The sequence below is a fragment of the Grampus griseus genome, assembly GCF_964374135.1.
Source record: "Grampus griseus genome assembly, chromosome: 9".
Lineage (NCBI taxonomy): Eukaryota > Metazoa > Chordata > Mammalia > Artiodactyla > Delphinidae > Grampus > Grampus griseus.
The window spans coordinates 45,334,607-45,356,197 of NC_139003.1; the positions used below are offsets into that span (position 1 = coordinate 45,334,607).

Here is a 21,591-nt window from a genome sequence, read left to right on the forward strand (position 1 = left end):
CTCTCTCTTTGGCTCCATTCAAGGGCTCACTTGCCCGTGGGTGGGCAGCGGCCCTAGACTCCAGGGGAGCCCCTTGGATCGCAGGCGGTCAGAGCCGCAGCGCCCCAGCCATGGCCTACGTCCTCCACCCCAAACCCCACCATTTCACAAACAGGAAAACAGGTTCCGCCCGAGGTCACAGCGAGTCAGGAGCGGCTGAGACAATGTCAACGAGAGCGGTTCTCCGTGCTTGGTAATGTCCTGGGCGCTCTTCACAACAGCCGTGTGAGCCAGGCACAGCCACTGCCCCCATTTTACAGATGACAAAGTGAGGTACAGACAGGAGAGGTCTGATGGCTCCCAGCCAGAAAGCAGCAAGGCCAGGATTCAAACGCCAGAATGCACGCTCACCACACTGGCAAGTTCTAATGCTGCCCCACTGGAATGCAGGTCTCCTCCCCGCCCCCAGGCCTGCCCAGTCCGCGGGGTGGGGTGGGGGGCGGTTGCTGCCCCAGCCCTGGGGCCTGGTCAGAGAACTCCTATTCACCCACCTCCCCTGGCCTGAGCCTCAGCTTCCCTTAAAGACTGAGGGCTGGGTGAGACGAGCCAAGAACCCCCGCCGGCAACCCCCACTGCCTCTGGGGCACCTCCACTCAGTGTTCAGAGGGCCGCACCCGCACCCGCAGAAGGACCGGGGCTGCTCCTCCCGCGTGAGGGCCGCTGCTCCAGGAAGCCACCTCCGAGCACACCCTGGCCGCGCCGCATCCTCCTGCCTTCCGACCCTGCCCGAGCTCCACCGCCACCGCCAGGTAACCTCCCTCGCTCTTCCTCCTGTGGACCTAACAGCTGCTGCCCGGAACGAGGGGGGCTCTCGAGGCACCAGCTCACCTCCACCCCCTGCCACGGGTCATCTTAGGGAGCTACCTGAAGACACGGCATCTCGCAAATCGCACACGTCTCCCTGGGCCATGGTGACCACAAAACGCCACATACAGACAAGCCCCAAGCACTGTGTCTTTGCAGTCTGCAGGGGTCCTACCGGCCCCTCACCACACCCTTCCTAGTTGGGACAATCCAGGAACCCATCCCCCTTCCTGCAGGCCACTCCCAACCACTGCTCCTCCCAGCCACTCAGGCAAGGCCCCAAAGCCACAGGTGGGCCCGACTCACTTGGTTCTGACGCACAGCTCCAGGGGAGGGACGAGGTCATTGTCTCTGTCCTCAGGAACGGTCTGGGTGGTGTCTGGGGAGCGGGGAGAGAGAGGCACACGCTCATCAGCCCAGGGCCCACGTTCACCCCGAGGTCAGCACCAACAGTCCTACTCCTGGGACCTGACTCTTCCGGTACCTACCTGCCCCTCTTCTCTTCTTATTTGGACCCTCCCTGGTTCCTGCCCATCGGTTCTTACCTGGACACCATAGGTGTCCCTGCTCACTGGCCTCCCATCTCCAGTCTCCACCCCACCCTCCTGCCCCCTTTCAGCTACCAGAATAGTTCTTTCTAATAACATGTCTTAGCCCACCACTCCCCTGCTCCAAAACCTTCCATGGCTCCCCACTGCCTGGAGAATAAAACCCAAACTTGTTGCCGTGATACTGTCTACTACGTAGTCTCAACCTCACCTTGTACCCTTAAGGACATCAGTTTCTCAAGGCCCAGCTCTGGCCCCCTCCCACAGGAGGACCTGCGCACACTCGCCCTCTGATCCCCCAGTGTGCATTGGTCTCTGACTGCCCTGACTGGGCGTGCTAAGGCCGGCGTCCCCGACCGGTCTGAAGGCTCCCCGGGGACGGACAGGGCAGGCGGGGAGGCAGCGCACCGATAGTCAGCCGGATCTGCTCCTGCTGGGTGGCCAGGCCGTCGTAGTAGTACAGGTCAAAGATCCTCTCGGCCCTCCAATCTTGCAGCAGCTCCAGCTGCAGGCTGAACAGGACGCTGAAGTGGCTCTCACTGCACACCACCCAGATGGGGAACCTCGGGGTCTTCAGGAAGCAGCCGACCTGGACGAGGGAGAGGGAGCAGACAGAGGTACCTAATACCATGTGCCATCCCCAGGGAAGCGGGCCAGAGCATCTTCTGTCCAACCCCAGGCCCGGGCTGACCTCAGCGAGGCCCCGTTGGGGATTCCAGACCCTGTGTGAGGCTGGGGCCCTGTCTGCGGCTCACTGACACAGAGCTGTCCCTGCCTGCTCAGCCCACTGCTCGCAGGGCCTTTGCCCCACAGTCACATGGAGATACCCTGGCCTGAAAGCCGGGCGTCGCCCCCCTCACTTCATCTCCCACATCCAGCTGGTATGTGGTGCTTGCCCACCCTGTTCTCCAGGCCCAGCCTCTCCTCCCGAAGCAATGACCTCCTAGCCGGCTCTTCCATACCCTTCCCTCCCCAGCCACAGCCACACAGAACCTCTCACCAGTCCTCAAACTACTCCAGCACGGCAAGCCTCATGCCTGTGCGTTCACTGTTCCCCCGTACACCTCTCCTCTCCTAGGGGTCCTGCATCGCCCAGATTACCCAATCAGAGAGCACGCATCATGTCCCGCTTCTAGTCCTAGGTACCAGGTGCTAGGTACCCACCCTCCTCTGCCGCAGTGCATCACTCTGCCTCACCATAAGCACATACGCCTGCCTCTGGCACGGACTACACCCTCAGAGCAGAGCAGGGGGTGTAAGTCAACATAAGCAAGTGACGACTGAAGGTCCTCGCGAATGAAGCGGAACTGGAGCTAGGACTTTAGCTTGAAGACAGGTGGGGCTGGAGCCACAGGGGGAAGGGAGGGGGGCCTCCGGGTGAGCAGTCTGTGGGTGATGCCAGAACAAGTGTCCAGAGACATTCAGGAAAAGCGCAGGGCATCAGGAGAGGGCACGGGAAGGGGAGGATGAAGAGCTGGAACTTCCTTCTGAGGAGGGAGTCCTTTGGAAAGTTCCCAGCAGAGGACTTGCATGGTAGAGGGGTGTTGGGAGAAGGCAGATGCATGGAATCAGCATCAGGGCCTTCCTGTGGTTCTGCCTGCAGAGGAGAGAGGCGTGGCGGGGCCCTCCGAAGGCCTGCTCAGACGCCTGGCTGGTCTGCCCCTCGGTGGCCAGACCTCGACGCGCTCTCTCGCTGTCACCTGTGACTCCCCACCCCGGGCCCTAGTTTATTCATTTCTGTACGTGCAGTGGGCCAGGCTGATTCGGCCTAATCCCCACCAGCCCCAAGGAGATGTTTGCATGCTCAGGTATTTACAGCCACAGCCTGTGGATTAAGGAAAGAATGGGAATTATTTTTCCAGTGGGGAGATGGGCATACTTTCTCCGGGGCCCGTCACAGACGAGTGGCCGGCCAGTCTTCCTCGGGCCTCTCAGAGCCCACCTGGAGCTGGGGTGTCCCGGACAAAGGGGCTGTGCTCCGGGGAAATGCTTGCTCGTGACCCTCCTACAGAGGGTAGCAGGGTGAACTTCACGAAGTGTTCACTGTCTCATTGTCCAAGTCCCCCACCCGCCCCCTCCACCTGGCCCCTTGGGCCCTCACCCCAGCTCCCTGTGAACATTAAAGTGTGACTCGCTCCTTGGTGGAAACGGGGGGGGGGAGGTGGAATTAGTTGTCTTAAACGATGTGGCTGGACGTGCCTAAACTCCACTACAAACTTGGCCTCCATTCCAGGTTAAAATTCCAGGCTTTTCTGGTGAGGGCATCACCTCGAACAGGGAGCCCTGAAGACTGGGAAGCCAGTGCCCATTCACTGCAGGAAAAAAGAGCCATGCAGCCCACCAGGAACAGGCGTCTGCAGAAACAGCCACCCTGAATTTTCCAGCAGAGGGACAAAAGGGCAGCTTGCCATTTAAGCAACAGTCAAAAGATTAAGGGCAAAAAAAGCTGCCCGGGGAGTTTATAAATGAGTTTTCTCATTCAGGAGCCCCTCCCCATTGGGTGGCATTTTCCAAAGATGAAATCCACTTCCTTTGGACTCTGGGGTAGCTGACCGAAGGCCCGGGGTGAGGAAGGAGGGTGGGTGGGCACATTTCCTCCAGCACAGCCTCTCTCCTGGTGGGTGAACGTGCAGCACAATCAGGGATTAAGGTGACCCTTGAACAACGTGGGCTTGAACCGTGTGGGTTCACTTATACACGGATAGTTTTCAACAGTAACGACTACAGTACTACGCGGTCCATGGTTGGTTGAATCATCGGATGCAGAAGAACGGCGGATACGGAGGACTGACTGTGACTTATACACAGATTAACGCCCGTGCTGCTCAAGGGTCAGCGCGTACTTTTACCTGGATTCTTAAGGTCTTTTGCGGGAGTGAGGTGTGTGAATGCCCCCCACCCAACCATGGCCTGCCAGCTCCGAAGCCCTAATTTAAAAGGACCGACATTTGATGGCTGGCAGAGCAGCAGTCTGTCATCTCCAAGGATAACATCCATTCAACATGAGTTATACTTTGGTCCCAGGGACCGTGTGAGACGATGGGTCGGTGGTGAAGTACCCTGGAACGGCCTGTCCTCATGGGGTTAGCCGCTGAAGGAGGAGGAGATAGTAAACAGAGAATCACACAGACACATTTGCACCACATTTCACTGAATCTAAGATGCCATCGGAGTCACCGTTCTTTTTTGTATCACTAAGAAAGGACGCAGGCTGGCAATTAAGGCCCGACACATCATCGACTGCGTGAAAAACTCAGAAATGTTCAAATGTGGGGCACGTTTGCATCTCAAAAGCAATGAAATGGGATGCGTAAAACCAGGAGGAGGCCTGTGAAGGAAAGAACTAACATTCTACGACGGAGGATGACAAGGTGGGCAGGGGACCACGAGAGCAGACCTCTATTGAGATAGAGTGATGAGGTCAGGAAAGCCTTCCCTGAGGAAGTGACAGTGAAGTCAAAACGTGAAGGGAGGGAAAAGCAGGGACAGGACGCAGGGCCTTAAAGGTCACGGGAAGGTCTGGACTGTAGTCTCTGTATTAGTTTGCTAGAGCTGAGTAACAAAGTTCCACAGATCGGGCAGCTCAAACGACAGAAATTTATTTCCTCACAGTTCTGGGGGCTGGACGTCCCAGATCAAGATGTCGGCAGGGTTGGTTCCTTCTGAGGCCCCTCTCCTTGGCTTGTAGACGTGGTCTTCCCTCTGTGTGTGCCTGTGTCCTAACCTCTTCTTCTAAGGATACCAGTCCGCTGGATTTGGGCCCAACCATATGACCTTCTTTTACCTTAATTACCTCTTGAATGGTCTTGTCTCCAAATACAGTCACACTCCAAGGTACTGGGGGCTAGGACTTTAGTAAATGAATGTTGGGTCGGGGGAGTGGGGGGAAACGGCGCAATTCAGCCCATAACAATCTCAGAGGACTGGGAATGCACAGAAGGTTGTTAAGCAAAGGAATGATGTGACTGCTCTACTCTTTTAAAGATCACACTGGCTTCAGTGAAGGAACAGGATTGGAGGGAGGTGGGGACAGGAGCCAGAGGCCAGCTGGGCCATCACAAGTGTCCCGAACAGCGATGCTGGTGGCTCGGATAAGGGTGAAAGTGGACAGACTTGAGAAACAGCTTCGGGAAGGAGCCCCACGACCTCTTGATGGATTGAATACGCTCCTGGTTTGAGCAACTGGGTAGATGGTGCTGTTTGCAGAGCTGGACAAATGGGAGGAGGAGGGTGGTGCTTACAGAGCTCTCCCTGCCAAGCTCAGCCTTTGCCCAGGTCCCTTCCTGAAGGCAGCAATGAATGGGGAAGCCCTGGAGTTAAACTCCCTGCGCCTTGCTGTCCTCCCCTGGCCTCTCCGTCCCCCATCACCACTGCCACCACGAGCCAGGAGGGGCTGGTCTCCCCACTGCAGCCTGCAGTGCAGCCCATCCTCACTTTGCGCTCTGGGGTGGAGGGAGTGAGGGGGAAGTCGGATGGGCAAGGTGAGGCCAACCCAGTGGGTCACCGATGGCAGACTGAGTCCCGTAGGACACAGCCATGCTGGGGCGGGGGGCTGCTTACTTACGGCAGGGGTGCATTTCTTGGCCCAGAGTTGCCTCTGCTTCCCCCGGGGCACAGCCGGAATGTGGGTCACCTGACAAGCTGGCTGATAGGCAGGACCTATCACCCTCCCACACACATACTCGTGAGGGCCCCAGAACCCTGGCTCCCAGCCAGAGGCCGCACTGAGAAGCCTGGAGATGGGCTGTGAGTGAAGGCGGGCCTGGTTCTGCCGTCTACATGAAAGAAAGCCTTCAGCCTTATCAGAACAGCCCCGCGGTGGATGCCATGCCCAGGCGGCCCCAAAGACCAGATCTTCCCCAGTGACCACGTCTGTACTGCCAGGTGGAAGACCAGGCCAGGCTGAGAGGGGGCCCCGGCTCTGGGTCCAGGTCTGGGCCTGGAGGCTAAACCTCCTTGGATTCCCTCTCTGTCTGACGTGGCTAATCACGAAAGCCCCAAGCAACTCAGTGACCAAAGGGATAGCGGGTTGGAGTTACAGGAAAGGAAAGTGCTTTGTCTAACTGCCCAGCCTCTGCCTTCTCCTTCAGAGGCCCAGCCTTCAGTGAGCTCTGGAGAGTAGGAGAGGAGGCCCTGGGGTCCTTCTTTAGCGAGGCTGCAGTCCCAAGGCAGAGGAGCAAACCATCCCTCGCTGCAGGGAGATACAACACCCAGTCTTCGACGAAGCAAACAATAGCAGAGCGGGGTGGTGGGGGAGTCTATGTGGATTCAAGGATCATTGTAGGACCTGAATTTGTGCAATCTGCATTTTGTTCCAAGGACAGGATGACGCCCAACTGCTGTTCCCGTCAATTACCCTCAACAAACCGAAGGAAAATAGTTGACATTTTGACCAATGCCCTCCACACGAGAGTGAAACCAGGGCTCATGGTAAACCTGGGGATTCCGCGAGCCCGGGCAAGGTCACCTCTCAGTCCGTGGAATTTCGGGCTGAAGGCCTTCACAGCCCACCCAGGATCTGATGCTCAGGGCTCCTGGTGCTCCTCACGGGCCACGTGGCTACACTCCTGGGCTCCCTCCTGACACCAGCACATCTGGGAAGGAGTCACTGTCACTCTTTTCTCCCCAAGTCTTTGGAACCCACAGGGCTGCTTCCTGTCCGTGGGGGTGGGGTGTCACCCAGAGGCGGAATCTGGGCACGGGGCCACCTGAACAACGGCGTTCAATGGGACAGCCCACCCGAACATGTGATCACGCAGGAAGGGCGTGATGAAACTGAACCGCCCTGCATATCCATCCACCTAGCATACTCTGAGTATCCCTTTGGGTCAGTCTCTGCATCCCTGGCTCTGGGGATGTAAGATGAATGGGGCCTCATCCTGACCCTCCAAGAATCTTTGCTGGGCCGGTCACCAGAGAAGAACCTCCTGCTACCCCTCAGGTCATGTAATCGACCACAGAACAATGTCTTCCCTGGAGACATGAAAACCGAGGCTCAGAGAAGGTTCAGCAGCAGGTTGGGACAAGGACACAGGGCCCGGTGGTCCCCTGCCCATGTTGCCCAGAGATACTGTCACCCTACCCCGTGCCCAGCTTCAGCTGGGGGTCCGGCCCTCTCTAAGACCCTGGCTGCAGTGAGAGAAAACGTAGAGGGACCAATACACTTGCAAACAGACTGAGTAAGGCCTATTATGGGTTGAATTGTGTCCCCCCAAAAGCTCTGTTGAAGTCCTAGCCCCCAGTACCTCAGACTGTGGTCTTATTTGGAAATAGCGCTGTTGCAGATGTAATTAGTCAAGGCGAGGTTAGCGGGGTAGGGTGGGTCCGCAATCCACGTGACTGAGGTCCTTATGAGAAAAGGAGACACAGAGGGAGAAGATGGCCATGTGACACCAGAGGCAGAGACTGGAGTCATGCAGCCACAAGCTAAGGCTCACCAAGGATTTTGCTGGAAAACGTCAAAGGCTAGAAGGGGCAAGGAAGGCTTATTCTCCCCGTGGGTTTCAGGAGGAGTGTTGCCCTGCCGACACCTTGATTTTGGACTTCTGTTAGGAGACCTTCTGCTCCAGAACTATGAAACGACACGTTTCTGTGGGTTGAAGCCACCCAGTTTGTGGTGCTTCGTTGAGACAGCCCTAGGAAACTAACACGAGGCCCAAGACCTCATGGCGTCACAGCTGGCTCTGGGAGTGAACTTCGGGCCTGTGCTGGATGGCGGTGAAGCTGTGTGTGTGTAGTTTTCCCATCCGCTCCGTGACTGAGACTGGACCCAGCTCCGGGAACTGGAGCCAACTCTCCTGCTCCTCCCTCCCTCCTGTTGGTCCCAGGGAGCCAGGCTCTTGGGTCTCTGGAGGCCCGAGGGCTCGGTACCTGGCACACGCTGTAGTGTTCAAAGAGGGACAGGAAGCCGATGTCGCTGCGCGCGGCGATGCCTTTGAGGAGCGTGATGTTCCCGTTCCCGGAATCGAGCTCAACCACGTCGTTGAAAACATTGGACACGGCTTTCCCGGTCAGGAGCAGATTGACAAGTTCCTGTTGATGAGAGAAAGGGGAAAGGCTTGTCAAGGGGAGATGGGGAACAAGAGAAAAAGGGCAGAAAAGGAAGGAAGAAAGCAGGGAGGGCGAGAGACTGAAATCAGAGGGGCTGTGGCTTCAGCGTTCCCACAGCCCTCAGGGAAGCTGCCAACTCTGCTCATCAACGTGACTCTGGGAACTCATCAGTCCTTATCCCACAAGCATTCACTGGGCGCCGACTGTGCCCAGGACCCTGTGTGTGCGTCGGCTGGGGGTGGGGTGCGGGTCCCGCTGGAGGGAAAGAGTGGCTCCTGACCTCGGGCGTCCGGGTCTAGAGGGGGGACGGGTGCGGGCCTGCACGCCTGAAGCACAGTGTAGGATGTGACTGCGGCTGTAACGATGTGTGCACAGAGCGCGCGTGGCCCACACAGACACAGGACCCCGTGACAGTCGGAGCCGCTTCGTGGAGAAGCGGCATTTGGGTGGGTCTTGAAGTCTTGGATACTTTTTTAATAAGCTTTTTGATTCTGAAATAACTTTAGAGACATAAGAAGTTGCAAAAATAGTACAGAGAGTTCCTGTGCACCCTTCACTCAGCTTCCCCCAACGGTAACATCTTACATAACCAGAGCGCATCATCATCACCACCAGGAAGCTGACAATGGGGTGACACCAGTAACTCAGCTCCAGGCCGTATTGGGATTCCACCAGTGAGGGCGGGGTCTCCAAGGCGGGGGAAGGAAAGGAGAGGACAGCAGGGGCAGGGAGGAGAAGGCAGGCGGGCCCCAGCCTGGGTTCCCGCTCTGTCTCTGCCTCTGTTGGCTGCATGGCTGCACGCCTCACGCCTTGCACCCGACAGGCCAGCAAGCCTGCCAACCCCAGAACCAGGAGACGGTGACTTGTGGGGCTCTGACTCTCGGCCATCTCCTTTAGCCAGTGCCTCCGGCACTGGGTTGGCTGCAAGGGCCCTTCCTCAAGCAGAGCATCTAGGGCTCCAACCTCCCGTCAGGAATGCGGAAACAGGCTCGCAGCTGGGACGGGATTTGCCCAGGCCACACAGCTGCTTAGTGACAGCGCCGCACTCCCACCCTCACTTTCCGGCTCCCTTTCTGGTGTCCCTTCCCTCTCCCCTCACTTGTTACCCTCAGGGTACCACCTGGCCAGCCAAAGATTCAAAACGGAGGGCAACCGCTAAGCACGCGCTGCCCTGCTAAGGAAGGATACACGGGAGCCCAGCCTTAGCGCTGGGGCAGGAGCTTCTAACTCCTTCTGCCAGGGCTGGCGCGTGCGTGAGGCCAGCCCGCAGGAATCTCCTCCATGGTACGTGGGAATGGCCATAACAGCCCTTGCCCACCATAAACTCTGGAGGGCAGAGTTCACAGAAGTGTTTTCCCCGGAACTGTGAGAGTGATGCGCAGGTTAATAAACCCCTCCGTCAACCCCAGGATCCCTGCCCCAGAGGCAGTAAAAGAGGCCCCTCTGATGGCCGCAGAGGGGCCCTCATTGGAGGGAGATACCGAGGGGGCCTCATTGTGTTCTTGCAGAGGAAGCGAGAAAGAATTTGGAGGAAATGTCTGCTCTGAGATACTGCACCTCAGGGCCAGCGGCTGCCTAAGAAAGGCATGGCCTTCTTCAGACACATTCAAGGGCTCCCAGCGGGTTTTCAAGGGGGAGAAAAGGTCCTGCTGCCCATCTGGGGTGTGTCTCAAAACCTTCCTCAGAGCAGGAAGCCTCCTCAAAATTGGGGGAGAAATAGTGACAGGACGCTCCCTGCCCCTAGACTCAAAATCACACAGTGGCAAAGCTTAGCGGTCATCTGGTTCCTCACTACTCAAAGTGTAGTCCAGGGACCAGCCGCATCACCCTTCCTGGAAGCCCGTTAGAAATCCAAAACCTCAGGCCCTAGCCCGGGCCCACGGAACCTCAGCCTGCTCTTCAGCAAGACTCTGCGGGACTCGCGTGCACAATCAAGGTTTAAGAAGCACCGATCTAGTCCAAATGCTTCATTCTACACATGAGGAGACCGAGGTTCGGGGAGGGGAAGAAAGTCGCTCCAGCTCATGCCGCAAGTGGAACTGCCAACACAGCTCAGAATCCAGCCCCAGACTGTGTTCTGCACTCTGTACGCTGCTTAACTGCCCACCCCTGGGTCACAGTGCTCTCCGACAGCGCGTCAGGAAGCTCCCACGGGGAGCGCAGGCACCCAGAGCAGGAGCTGGACCACCACTGGCCGTCGCTCAGCCTGAAACCTTTCTCTGGGGGGTAAGCAGCAGGCAACCTCACATCTCCTCGGGTGCCTTGGACAAACCACAGGCCCCAAGCGGGCCCTTGCACGGTGCCCAGGTATGTTTTCAGGACTGGCACAAGTGAGCCAGGACCCCTAGGACAACTGGGTCCTCAGCTGGGCCCAGCAACCAGAGAAGCTCCGCTCAGCCTGTCTGTGCTACACACGACGCCCCCAGATGCACTGAGGGTCAGATTTAACTGTGGCCCGCTGGCCGCTCAGGAGGCCTTGCCATGCAGAGAAGGGCTCAGACCGTAGTCATGTGTAGCATCTGGCTCCAGTCCCGACACTCGCTGATAGGATCTGAAACAGATCCCTTTCCTTGTGCCACCGGGTGACTGGGAGGATCGATGACAAGCAGTTGTGCTAAGGGACCCCCTGCCCTCCACGAAGCCACTTGAGGGCCCCTTTGTGAAGATGCAGAGGGGTGGGTGGTCATAAAGACCACGTGCTGTACAATCGTAGGGCGCCATGGCCGTCGTCCCCGCAGCTGGGCCTGGGGCTCCCAGCCTATGCCGGGGCTCCGGGCTGGGCAGCACCTGGCTCTGCCTCTCTTGAACCTCCTGCAGCTCCGGGCACACAGATCGGGTACAGCAAACTCCAGAAACAGAAGTTAACCTGAGTTCCCTCTCTAGGTCTCCGTGAGGAAGAAGCCCAGCAGAGGCGGAACACGAAAGCTGCTTGGGGAGTGCTGGCAGGGGCAAAGACAGAAGGCAAGAGGAAGGGAAAGAAGCGCCTGACCACCCCACGCCCCACTGCGGCCCTGACCTGCGTGCAGTATCCGTGTGCTCCAATCAGGTGGCTGGTGGGGACGTCGAAGTCCTGGCGGACACTGGAGAGCAAGAAAAAAGGGCTGTTAGCACACCTCTGCCTGATTCAGGATCCGGGCAAACCTCGAGGGTGGCCAGGGCCTCCCCTCGGGTTCCAGGCGGAGGCCCCAAATCCCGGATTTGGCGGGAACCTGAGCCTCTGTGCTCTGTGCCCTCCCTGGGGCTGGAGTCCGGAGCTCACTCTGCTCTGGGCAGTGGCCTCCACTCTGGCCTGCAGAGGGCCATGGCAGACCCTCGGCAGACACCAGAGGTTCGTGATGGAAGCATGCCACAGCAGAAAGGGCGCTGGGTTTGGAATCCACGTCCTGCATTCACACTCCTACTGTCGCTTACTAAGAGTGGGGACTGGGCCATCCCCTGCCACCTCCAGTCCTCGGTCTGCAAGTCGGTTAAATGGGAGGAACGGCCTCTAACGCCTCCTGGAGTCCTGAAACAACAGCTGCCGCCACCTGGGCACAGACCCTGTACCAGGCCGAGTACAACTATTATTCCCTAAACACTGAGAGAAAAACCAAGGCTCCGAGAAGAACTGACGTGCCCAGGGCATTCAGCTCGTGGGCGATGGAGCTGGCAGGGGATCTAGCTGCCAGTCTCCGAGGCCTGTGTTCCCCCCGACCCTAGATCACCTCTGTGGCTCCACCTTCAGAATGGGGTCCCCCTAAGGGCACAAGGTGAAAAGCCCCTTTGCCAAAAGAAACCCCACCAAACTGAAAGAAAGAGATTTCTAGGGCTGTATGCTACTGGGGGGCAGAACGGTGCAGTGTCAGGTCAGCAATGGCCCCGTCACATGTGAGGCCAGCACCAGGAGGCAAGCCCCCTGCCCCCAAATCTCAAAACCATCCTACCGTCTAGAAAGCCCACCATTAGGACATTATTATTCCTTTTACCCCAAAGGAAATCCCTCGGGAGACCAAGCATTATTGTTGAGCAGAGCCGTGGGACAGACGGGTAATAGGAAAGGAGCTCCCACCGCACTCAGAGGACAGCATTTCAAGGCTCCAGCCACCCAGTGAAGCAGGAATTACTTTATTTTACAGACATGGAAAGAAGCCCAGAGAGGTAACGCCAGGGGGGGTGATGTGAGGCCCGGGAGCCGGCTCACCCCACTGCTGCCCACCCAGCATGGGCTACATCTGCACCCCAAAGAGAGCACCCAGGGGTGGCCCAGAGGTAGGAAGAGGCAAGCGATCACGACGTTTGTTTTTCCTTTTAGTGGAAGAGAAGAAAAAACTGGCCTCACTTTTATGCTTTCAATCTCAATCTGCCATAAGTCCACAAACCTAAAACATGCACTCTGGTCCCAAACGAGCTTAGAAACTCAAGCTCCACGACTCCACAGCAGAAACGCTCTCTTGTGGATTTTACTAACTGTGGCCGAACAGGGACGGTTCGTGGTCCACACGAGAAGACGGGCTGGGTTGACAGTGCAGGGCCCAGCCGAGAACCACGGAGGCTGGGGGTCCTCAGGAAGGGCCTGAGGCTGGCCTTCCAGAAACGACCCAGCGGGCCTGGGAAGGGGCCAGCTGGGGGGATGGGGGACAAATGGGCGAGGCCGGCGTGTGGCTGGCACTGGCTTGGGCAGAAGAATTGATGGAAACGCTCCCTGCGGCATATATACAGGCATCTTCTGAAGGGAAGAAAATAGCCTCCGAGGGGCCCTGGGTGGACTGATAAGGATCGCTGGCCCCAAGCCACCCCGAAGCTTTCAGAAGCAGTCTGATCTTCTCACAGCCTCGTGTTCACCCAGCGGGTTTGAGCGCCTGCGTCAGCTGAGAGCAGAGGGACGGGCAGAAAGGACAATAGGAGGAAATGGTAATTGCATCCTTAGGTGCAAACACGATGGGAAATTCAGAAGTAGGCTCAGATCTTAAAAAGGAGGAACATCTGTATTTCATACTAGAGCATTCGGGAGACGCCAAGGAGCGGCTTATGGCTTAAGAGATTTACAACTTTGGCAAATCTAGATGCCCAGACCTCGATCTAGGGGAAATCCCTGGAGAGCTGAGTGTGAGGAATCCTAGAGCAAAGAAACAGCGGCTTCTGCTCTGCCCCAGAGAGGAGGCGATTCACACGGTGGGGCCATCACCAGACCAGAGTTCTAGCCCTGTCTTGCCGTGTGGCCACAGACCTCTCCTCGCTGGGGCTCAGTCTCCCCTTCTGCAACATGCGGGACTTGCACAAGGGCAGGCAGTGTCCTGGGAGCAGGGGCTGAATCCACGGAGGGGCTGCCTGAGCTCTGAGGTTCCTACTTTCTGGGCTTCTGAGCTACAAGCTGTGATGGGCCCTCCCCTGGGACTGACCATTCCAGTCTAAAGAGCAGCTTATTCCTTCCACAGTCCTCCTGGGAGCTGGACAACACTGGGCCCCGGAAGAGGTCTGCAGAGCCCGAGGACCCAGGCACCAGGCTGGGTGAGGGGGAGCCAGGGCCTGATGAAGTCTGCCCCTGAGACTGGCCCGCACTGGGGAACACTTTAGGGAACAGGGCCTTGCCTGGATCTTAGACTGCAGGAGGCACAGAGTGCGGGGAGCCTGAGTGGACATGCCCAGGGCGTGGAAACTTACGAGGAAGGGCTTGGCCCTGGCGGCCCTGCCGCCAGCCTCCTCAGCATTCTGGAAGCCAAGGGCCAGAACCTGGACCAATGGTCTCGGGCGACAGCCTGACCCTGACCCTGGGCGTGTCCAGTCCACCCACTGACAGAGGAAGGGGCTCTGCCCAGGATGCCAGCAAGGACGGCTTCTCCCAGCTCTGCCCGCGTCGGGAGGTCCCAGAGACACTGCGCTGCACCAAGAAACGGAACAAAGAGGACGTCAGGGCTGGCAGAGCCTCCGGGGCCCAGCATTTTGCAGACGGGAGAATGGATGGCCAGAGAAAGGACACAGCTGGCCCAGGGCTAGTGACAGGTGCCAGCCCACATTCAGGCTGAAGCCGGTCCTAGAACTCCACTGCCTCTGTCCCGCCTGCCCTCTGGCACAGGGCTCAGAGGGGCAGAGGTTCTGACCCTGAGCGGCTCACAGCGCCCGAGCCTCGATTCTGCAGAGTCTGCGGCCTCGACGCTTTCAGCGACACTGTCCTCCCTGAAGTCTTGTGCGGTCAGCGGGCAAGAGCGGCCATCTCTGTTCTACTGATGGGGAAACTGAGGCCCATAAAGGAGAAGGGACTTGTGGTCACACAGAGTCAGGGACTGTCCCTGGCACCAACATCACACTGTCTGGGGTGGCCTGAAACACGTGATAGCCAACCTGGCCGGCCAGCTCTAGGCAGGTCCCTGAGCCCTGAAGCCCCAGTCCTGGTCCCCACCCTCCCCGGCTGGGACACAGCTTGTCCCTTCCCTCTGAAGCTTCCCCAACACACGACTGAACATATGAATCTGGGCATTTTGTGCAGAAGTTTCTGAATAAGAAGGAAAATATGTCCAAGTGGCCTACACATATGGCTCTGGTCTACAGCCAAAATTCACCTAAAATCAGTGTCCACAAGAGGAGGGGTCAATGGTCAGCTCAGTCCTGGACTTGGCCGAGTGACCTCGGGCAAGTCAACACCTCGCTCTCAGCCTGTGTCTTCATTTATAAAACCAGAGTCTCCGGGGACCTTCCAGGACGTGCACAAGTGTGCCTGGTCCACGACTCTGATATCTAAAACATCATGCCTAAACTAACTGGTAATTAACCGGGGAGGACCCAACCAGCCACCTCCCCTCCACCTGACCTCTAGGGCACCAGGCCCGGGGCACCACCACATTCCACTGGGTCAGCTCCTGCCTGTCCCTCTCAGGACACCCTCCCCCAGAGACTGCACCTTCCACTGCACTCCCTGCCACCTGCAGCAGCCTCCAGGAACAATCACCCATTGTTCCGTGGGACTTCTACTGACTCTCGAGGACAATATCAACAGCGAAAGGACAGCTGTGGAACAACTAAGAGAACGTGGGCTCTGACGTCAGAGAGCCTGGGATTCAAATCCAGCTGCTGCCGCTTACCGGTTGCTCCCCTCTCTGAGCCTGTTTCCCCACCTGTAAAATGGGTATGAAGACGCCTCCTTCTATTACAGATTGCTGTGAGAACTGAATGAGATGAACTAGATAAAGCATTTGACATTTGGTAAATGTAACTTCCTTTTTCCTGCGATACCAGCAACAACAACAACAACAACAAAACAATGACTGAGAGGTCATGATTCCTGCAACCTCCACCATTCGTATCACGGCCAAAAACCCAGAATAAATGGAGTCTCCGCTCCCAGCGATTGAACTGTGGCCATGAATATCTGAAAAGGATTTGGATGTGGCCAGATATCGACTGTTTTCTCAGAAACGTCGACAGGGAACGGACAATGAGTCAGAATACCTGGGTGTCAGGCCCCCTCTGCCACCTGCGCTGTGTGACCTTTGGCAAATTTCTTTCTACCTCTGAGCCTTGGGTGTGTCATCCCCTGATAGAGGCAACAATAACCACCTCAAAGAGCCGTTGCAATAAGGGCTGAGGCCATAAAAAGGCCTTGCAAACTGCAGACAGCTCCACAGGTTAGAGGGCACGGGTATTATTTCCATTCTGCAGGCACGGGCCCTAAAGAGGAAGGGGACCCAGGAAGCAGGGCAAGGAGAGTGGATGGAGAGAGAGGGACCTGCCTGGAGGAAGGAAGAGGAAGCAGAGATGCCCAAGCCCTTCCCCCACTGCCTTCTACCTCACCTCCCCCAGTCCTCTTCCACGTGCCGGCACCTTCCTTCCAACCGCGCCTCGAGGAGCCCTTCCCCGCAAAAACCCCTCTGCTAGCCTTCGCCTGCTCTACGTTCTTGCTGCCTGCCGCAACCCTTCCCACATGACGCTCAGAGCCCTGCTGTCACCTCCTCCACAAAGGGACACCTCCCTTGCCCCAGAGAGATGTGCCCCATCTCCCTGCAGACATCCCCTTCCTAAGAGCGCCCATCCCCTGCTTTTCGGGTGCCAGCCTTGCCCCTCCAGGTAGCAAGGACTTGGAGGGCCTGGGTTATGTTGTGTCCGTCTGGCCCCATGGTGCCCAGAACTGGGCCCTAACCCTGCAGGTGCACAGCAAATGGGCCCTAAATGATGTGAGCCCGCCCAAACCCAGCCCTGCGGAACGGCTTCCGGAAGCTGGGTCCCAGGCCTTGTTTGGAGGCAGGCAGAAGCAAGATTCCCACCCAAACGGCTGAGGCTGGCCTGGAACAAAAGATTCTTTCAAAAGGTTAGTGGCTTGGGTGGGATGGGCAGGGTGGGAGGGAGGCGCGCGAGGGAGGAGATATGGGGATATATGTATACGTATAGCTGATTCACTTGTTATAGAGCAGAAACTAACACACCATTGTAAAGCAATTATACTCCAATAAAGATGTTAAAAAAAAAAAAAGGTTAACGACCTCTCCCACCTCCTGAGGCCTGTCCTCTCTACCTGGGCACCTGAGCAAGCCCTTCGTGGAACAAGGAGGTACGTACAGCTCTGGGGTGAGTGGACAGGGGTGCTAGATGCGCCGAGCATCAGGAGACCCTCCCGGCTCTGCCACTAACCCCGGCGTGGCCTGGGCTTGGTCGCCCTTCTCTGCATCCAGCCCTCCAGCTCTGTCTATGCGCAGACCCGCTGCCCTCAGCCACGCCCCACTGGCACTCACGGGCCGTGACTTGCCACCTCCACAGCCTGGGACCAGACTATGCCGGCTGAAATGAGGTGGACAAGCGCCAGTTTGGTCTGGGACTCCCTGGGGCCCTGTTTCCCATTCTCCCTCTAAGTGGGCAGACACAGCTGACCAGCGCCTGTCACTCCTCCCCTAGCCCGGGATGGGAGATGCAGGCACAGGAGACTCGGGTGATGGTGTCAGCCGTGCGCCAACCTGCCCTTAATTCTCAGAACCTTGGTCTCCACGGCTGCAGAATGGGATGATGGTCCCGGGCCTATGGGCCTGTCCCTTGGGTTGCTGGCAGCCCCCAAACCCTGGGGTGCGCTGTTCCAGGCCAGCCTCAGCTGCCTGGGCAGGACACTTGCTTCTGCCTGCCTTCAAACACAGCCTGGGACCCAGCTTCTGGAGGCCGTTCCACAGGCCTGGGTATGGGCAGGCTCACACCATTAGGGGCCCGTTTGCTGTGCACCCGCTGGGGCCCAGGGCCCCTCCCTCTCTCCTCCGCCTCCAGATGAGGCTGGGCCTCCAGCAACTGCCTTCCTCGGGTTGGGGGAGCCAGCTGGAGAGCTATAGGATGGAGCTCCGCTCACTGCACAGGAGCTGGGGGCCCCCAGAAAAGGAACCTGGGCGAGGAAGGAAGGTCAGTCGAAGGAAGTGGGGTCTGGGTGGAGCATCTGCTGCTTCCGATGACAAAGGTACCAGCAAGCCCTTTGGGTCTGCCTCCCACCCACCACCACGGCCTCCTCAGACAAGTCTGCTGAAAGCGCTCACTAGCACGGCCTCCACCAGAATCCAAGTCCAGGTTACAGGCGACTTGGAGTTCATTGAGAAAGTTCCTCTCCTCCTGTCTTCCGGCTATAGTCCAAAGAGCCTGGCATGTCGGAAGGGAGGGCCATTTACCATCCTGCCCGGTCTCCCGCATCCCACCTGGAAGACCCAGGGGAGAAAGGCCAGGCGCCGTTCAGGGCTACAAAGCAGTTGTTGTCCGTATCGAGCCAGGGTACCCGGCCTGGGCAGTTCCGTGTGCACCTCCTATCCTGGGCTGGGGGAGTTTAGGGGGTGCGACAGGAGGGTGGAGGAGAACGCTGACACGTCTCCTGTCTTCTCCTTCCCCCAGCACAGCACAGCTAGGGCCACCAAAAGCCTGGGCTTCTCAACCTGAACAGCCCCCTGCTCGCACCCTTACGCTGCCATCCACCGGCCTGCCCAGCCTCCCTGAGGTGCGCTGGGAGCTTCGTCACTGCTTCTCTCCGCTTCTGAGTGGCCTGCAGGGCCTCCGTCAGGCCCAGACCTGACTCACCCCCGAGTTCAGGCCTGCTCTCGGCTCCCTGATACGTCTCATACCTCCAGTTCCTGACTACGCAGCCCGGCCCTTCCCCAGCCAGTGTGGTAGGTCCCTGGGGGTTTTGACCACCTTCCGGGGGAGCCCCTGAGTCTCACCTGCCCCACAATGGCTGTGGCCTGGGCCTGGCCACCGTGAGGCATCAGGAACAGCGGCAGCCCGAGAAAAGGGTCCCTGGAGCCCGCCGTGCGGGAGGCCCCCCCGAGAACACGACAGAGACAGAGCAAAGAAGAGAGAAGAGACAGAATGGGGGACACCAAGTCCCAAAGACTGTCTGCGTTCCCGGACCCAGCCACTCCCAAAGCCCCGGGCTTTTGATATGAATCAATTAATTGCATTGTTTTCTGCTTACACCGGCTAAGAACTGTGCTTCCGTCACTTGCCTTCGCCTGACCGACACTCACGGCTGGCTTTCAGTTCAAGGCTGTTTCACTGTGTTGTTGTTTTTCCCCTGCTGGAGAAGGTTACAAAGAACACAGAGCCACGTGGTGCGGAGGCTTCTCCAAGCCCCCAGTACCTGGCCCGTGCTGCTCAAAAATCACTTCGGCAAATGACAAAGTACCGCCTATTTTGGACTTTCAAGATTGCCCTTGGGCATCCAGAGTCGCCACTGTAATGAATGCCAAAGGTCTACTGAACGAAAAGCTTTTCTTCCCGAGCGGTCTCCTCTCACCGCCCAGGCCTAAGTCACCCGGGGTGGCGGTGGGGGGCAGCGCCCGAGCCCTCCCCTGTGCCGAGGGGCTGGCCCACCCCTGCACTGCGCTGTGCAGGGCTGGCTCGGAGCTGGCCTTGACCCCAGATACTTGGGCATCCTTGGGGCTTGTGAGAATGCGCTGGGGAAAGTTCTGGGCCATGCGGTTTGGAAAGCAGGGGAACTAGGAGGACATGAAAGCCTGTATGAGATTTACCGTAAGCAATTCGAGATCTTAGGAAGGAAAATAGATGGCTTGCAACCAAGCAGAAAATAAGGAAACCTTCTCAAGCCTTTGCACCCAGCCTGGGGCGAGCAAAACTCGAAGGCCAGCTTCGCCACTGTTCTTTCAGCCTCTGAGGGTGAAGTGGCCAGGCTGCACCCTGCTGCATTTGTGTCTGCCCATGGCGCCCTCACCCTGGCTCCACCCAGGGCTGGGGGACAGCCCGTGGACAGGAGGCAAGGACTCTGTTGTGACAGCTGCCCCTGGGCCTCAGGCATGAGTCTCAGAGCCTTGCTAGGAGGGAGGGACGGCCATGCGCTCAGTCAGACTCACGCTCACGCACACACACAATCAAGTCACCCTTCGCACGATCTCAGACACAACCACCAAACCCCACGTCATCTCGCACCCAGCCCCTCAGACTCACCCATCTCCCGTCCACACACGCCTGCCACAAACGCACACATACTCACACCGTGTTCGGCTGCGTTTCCCAGCCCCTCCTCCCCCAGCTCCGCTTCTCCTGGCCGGACAGCATGTGATTTGAGAGACTTGCTCTCTTTTTTGGGCTACCAGGTCATGTGTTCGACTGCCCAAAGTAGCACAGGATCACCCTGAAATGGTATCAAAGGGTTCAGCAAAGCTAAAACTGGACCCCAGAGCAGGAAGGCCCTTGGGATCGCCTGGTCCTGTGGTTTTTAAGCTGTGTTTGCGGAACTGGGGCTTCCCCCTAAGAGCGGTCTCCTGGCACCAGGGAGGACCCATCACCCATTGCAGGACATCCCTGTGGCCATGTCTCCACCACGAGGCACCAAGCCAAGACTGAGGGCAAGACAGGACAGCACGGGGCACAAGAGGCTCCTGAGAACAGCTGGGAGAGGGTGGGACCAGCAGCGGCCAGCATCCGAGGCCTGCCACCCGCCCAGAGCCCTGCCAAGCACACGACATGTATTTCTTCATTTAATCTTGTGAGGCAGGAATTATCATCCTCATTTTACAGAGTAAGAAACTCAAGCTCAAAGGAGTTTGGAGTCAGGCCTGAAACCAAGTCTGTTTTACTCCCAAGTTCAGGTCCTTAAACAGCAAGCCCAGAGAACCCCGTCTGGGACCAGGCTGCCTGGGTTGAGCTGTGTGACTTTGGGGCAAGTCACTCGCCTCTCAGAGCCTCGCTTCCTCACCTGAAAGACAGAGATGGTGATGGTGATCGCACTAGTGACCCTTAACGGGGTTGCCGCGGGGATTATATGCGTCTCGGGTAAAATGCTACAGCAAAGGCTCTGGCACACAGGAAGCTTACTAGATGCTGGTTGCTCTCCTTCTTACTGCCGATGAGAATGTTCTCTATGCTGTCTTCTTAGAAGAAGGGAAAGGGAGGCCACAGGAGTAAGACAACTCCCACCAAAGCACTGCCGGGGCCAACGCTAAAGAAGGTCTCTGTGCAGGTCCTCCTGGGAGCAGGGGCCAGGCTGCCCATAGCTGCCCTGGGAGGCTTCGGAACCACTGGCCTCCAGGACCCAGGGAAGGTCCTCGGGGGCCCTAAGCAGGAGAGACTGTCTTTATATACTCTCTCTGGGGACAAGGGGAAGGAGGGGACACCCACAGTGTTGTGTGTGTCTGTGTGTGTATCCATGTGTCTCTGTGTATATCTGTGTATGTCTGTTTCTGTGTCTATGTATGTCTCTTTGTGCCCGTGTCCGTCTGTGTGTATCTGTGTGTCTCTGTGTGCGTGTGTGTCTGTGACTGGTGGAGGGGGAGGGGCACGGCAGCACTGTGCTGTGCCCAGGCCCATGGGCAAGAAGCTGTGCAGGTCCAGCGAGGTAGCCTCCCCGACACAGATGCCCCACAGGTGCCACGACCTAGGCAGGGACTGACCCCTGCGTGGCTTGGTTGGACAGGGCGGGGAGGCGGCAGAAACAGCCCCAGTGCTCCAGCTCTGGACAACGTGAAGCACAGCCTGGACGTGGGGCCCCGGAGGCCCCTCAGATGGGCAGGGCTGCCAGAGCAGCTCCCTAAGGAGTGTGCATGTGAACAGGGTGCCCGGCCCCTGACGAGCCCCGTGGCACCCAGAGCAGAGACACTGAGCACAGAGACCTTGACCCTCAGAGCCAAGAAGCCCCCATACAGATGGGGAAACTGAGGCCAAGAGGACTGCAAAAGGGCCTGGCCCTCCTGAGAGCTCAGCTTCCCCT

General features: G+C 58.0%; 1 protein-coding gene across 1 annotated transcript in view; it reads right to left on the reverse strand.

Moving 5' to 3' along the window:
• The window catches only part of MINDY4 (MINDY lysine 48 deubiquitinase 4), a gene marked incomplete at its 5' end in the record, with an annotated part of 112,682 nt that overhangs the window by 9,077 nt on the left and 82,014 nt on the right, over nt 1–21,591 (reverse strand). The window contains 4 exons of the mRNA XM_082661752.1: nt 1,150–1,222; nt 1,800–1,980; nt 8,262–8,423; nt 11,458–11,521. Of these exons, the coding sequence (XP_082517878.1) occupies nt 1,150–1,222; nt 1,800–1,980; nt 8,262–8,423; nt 11,458–11,521 (480 nt within the window). The remainder of the gene's footprint in view (nt 1–1,149; nt 1,223–1,799; nt 1,981–8,261; nt 8,424–11,457; nt 11,522–21,591) is intronic.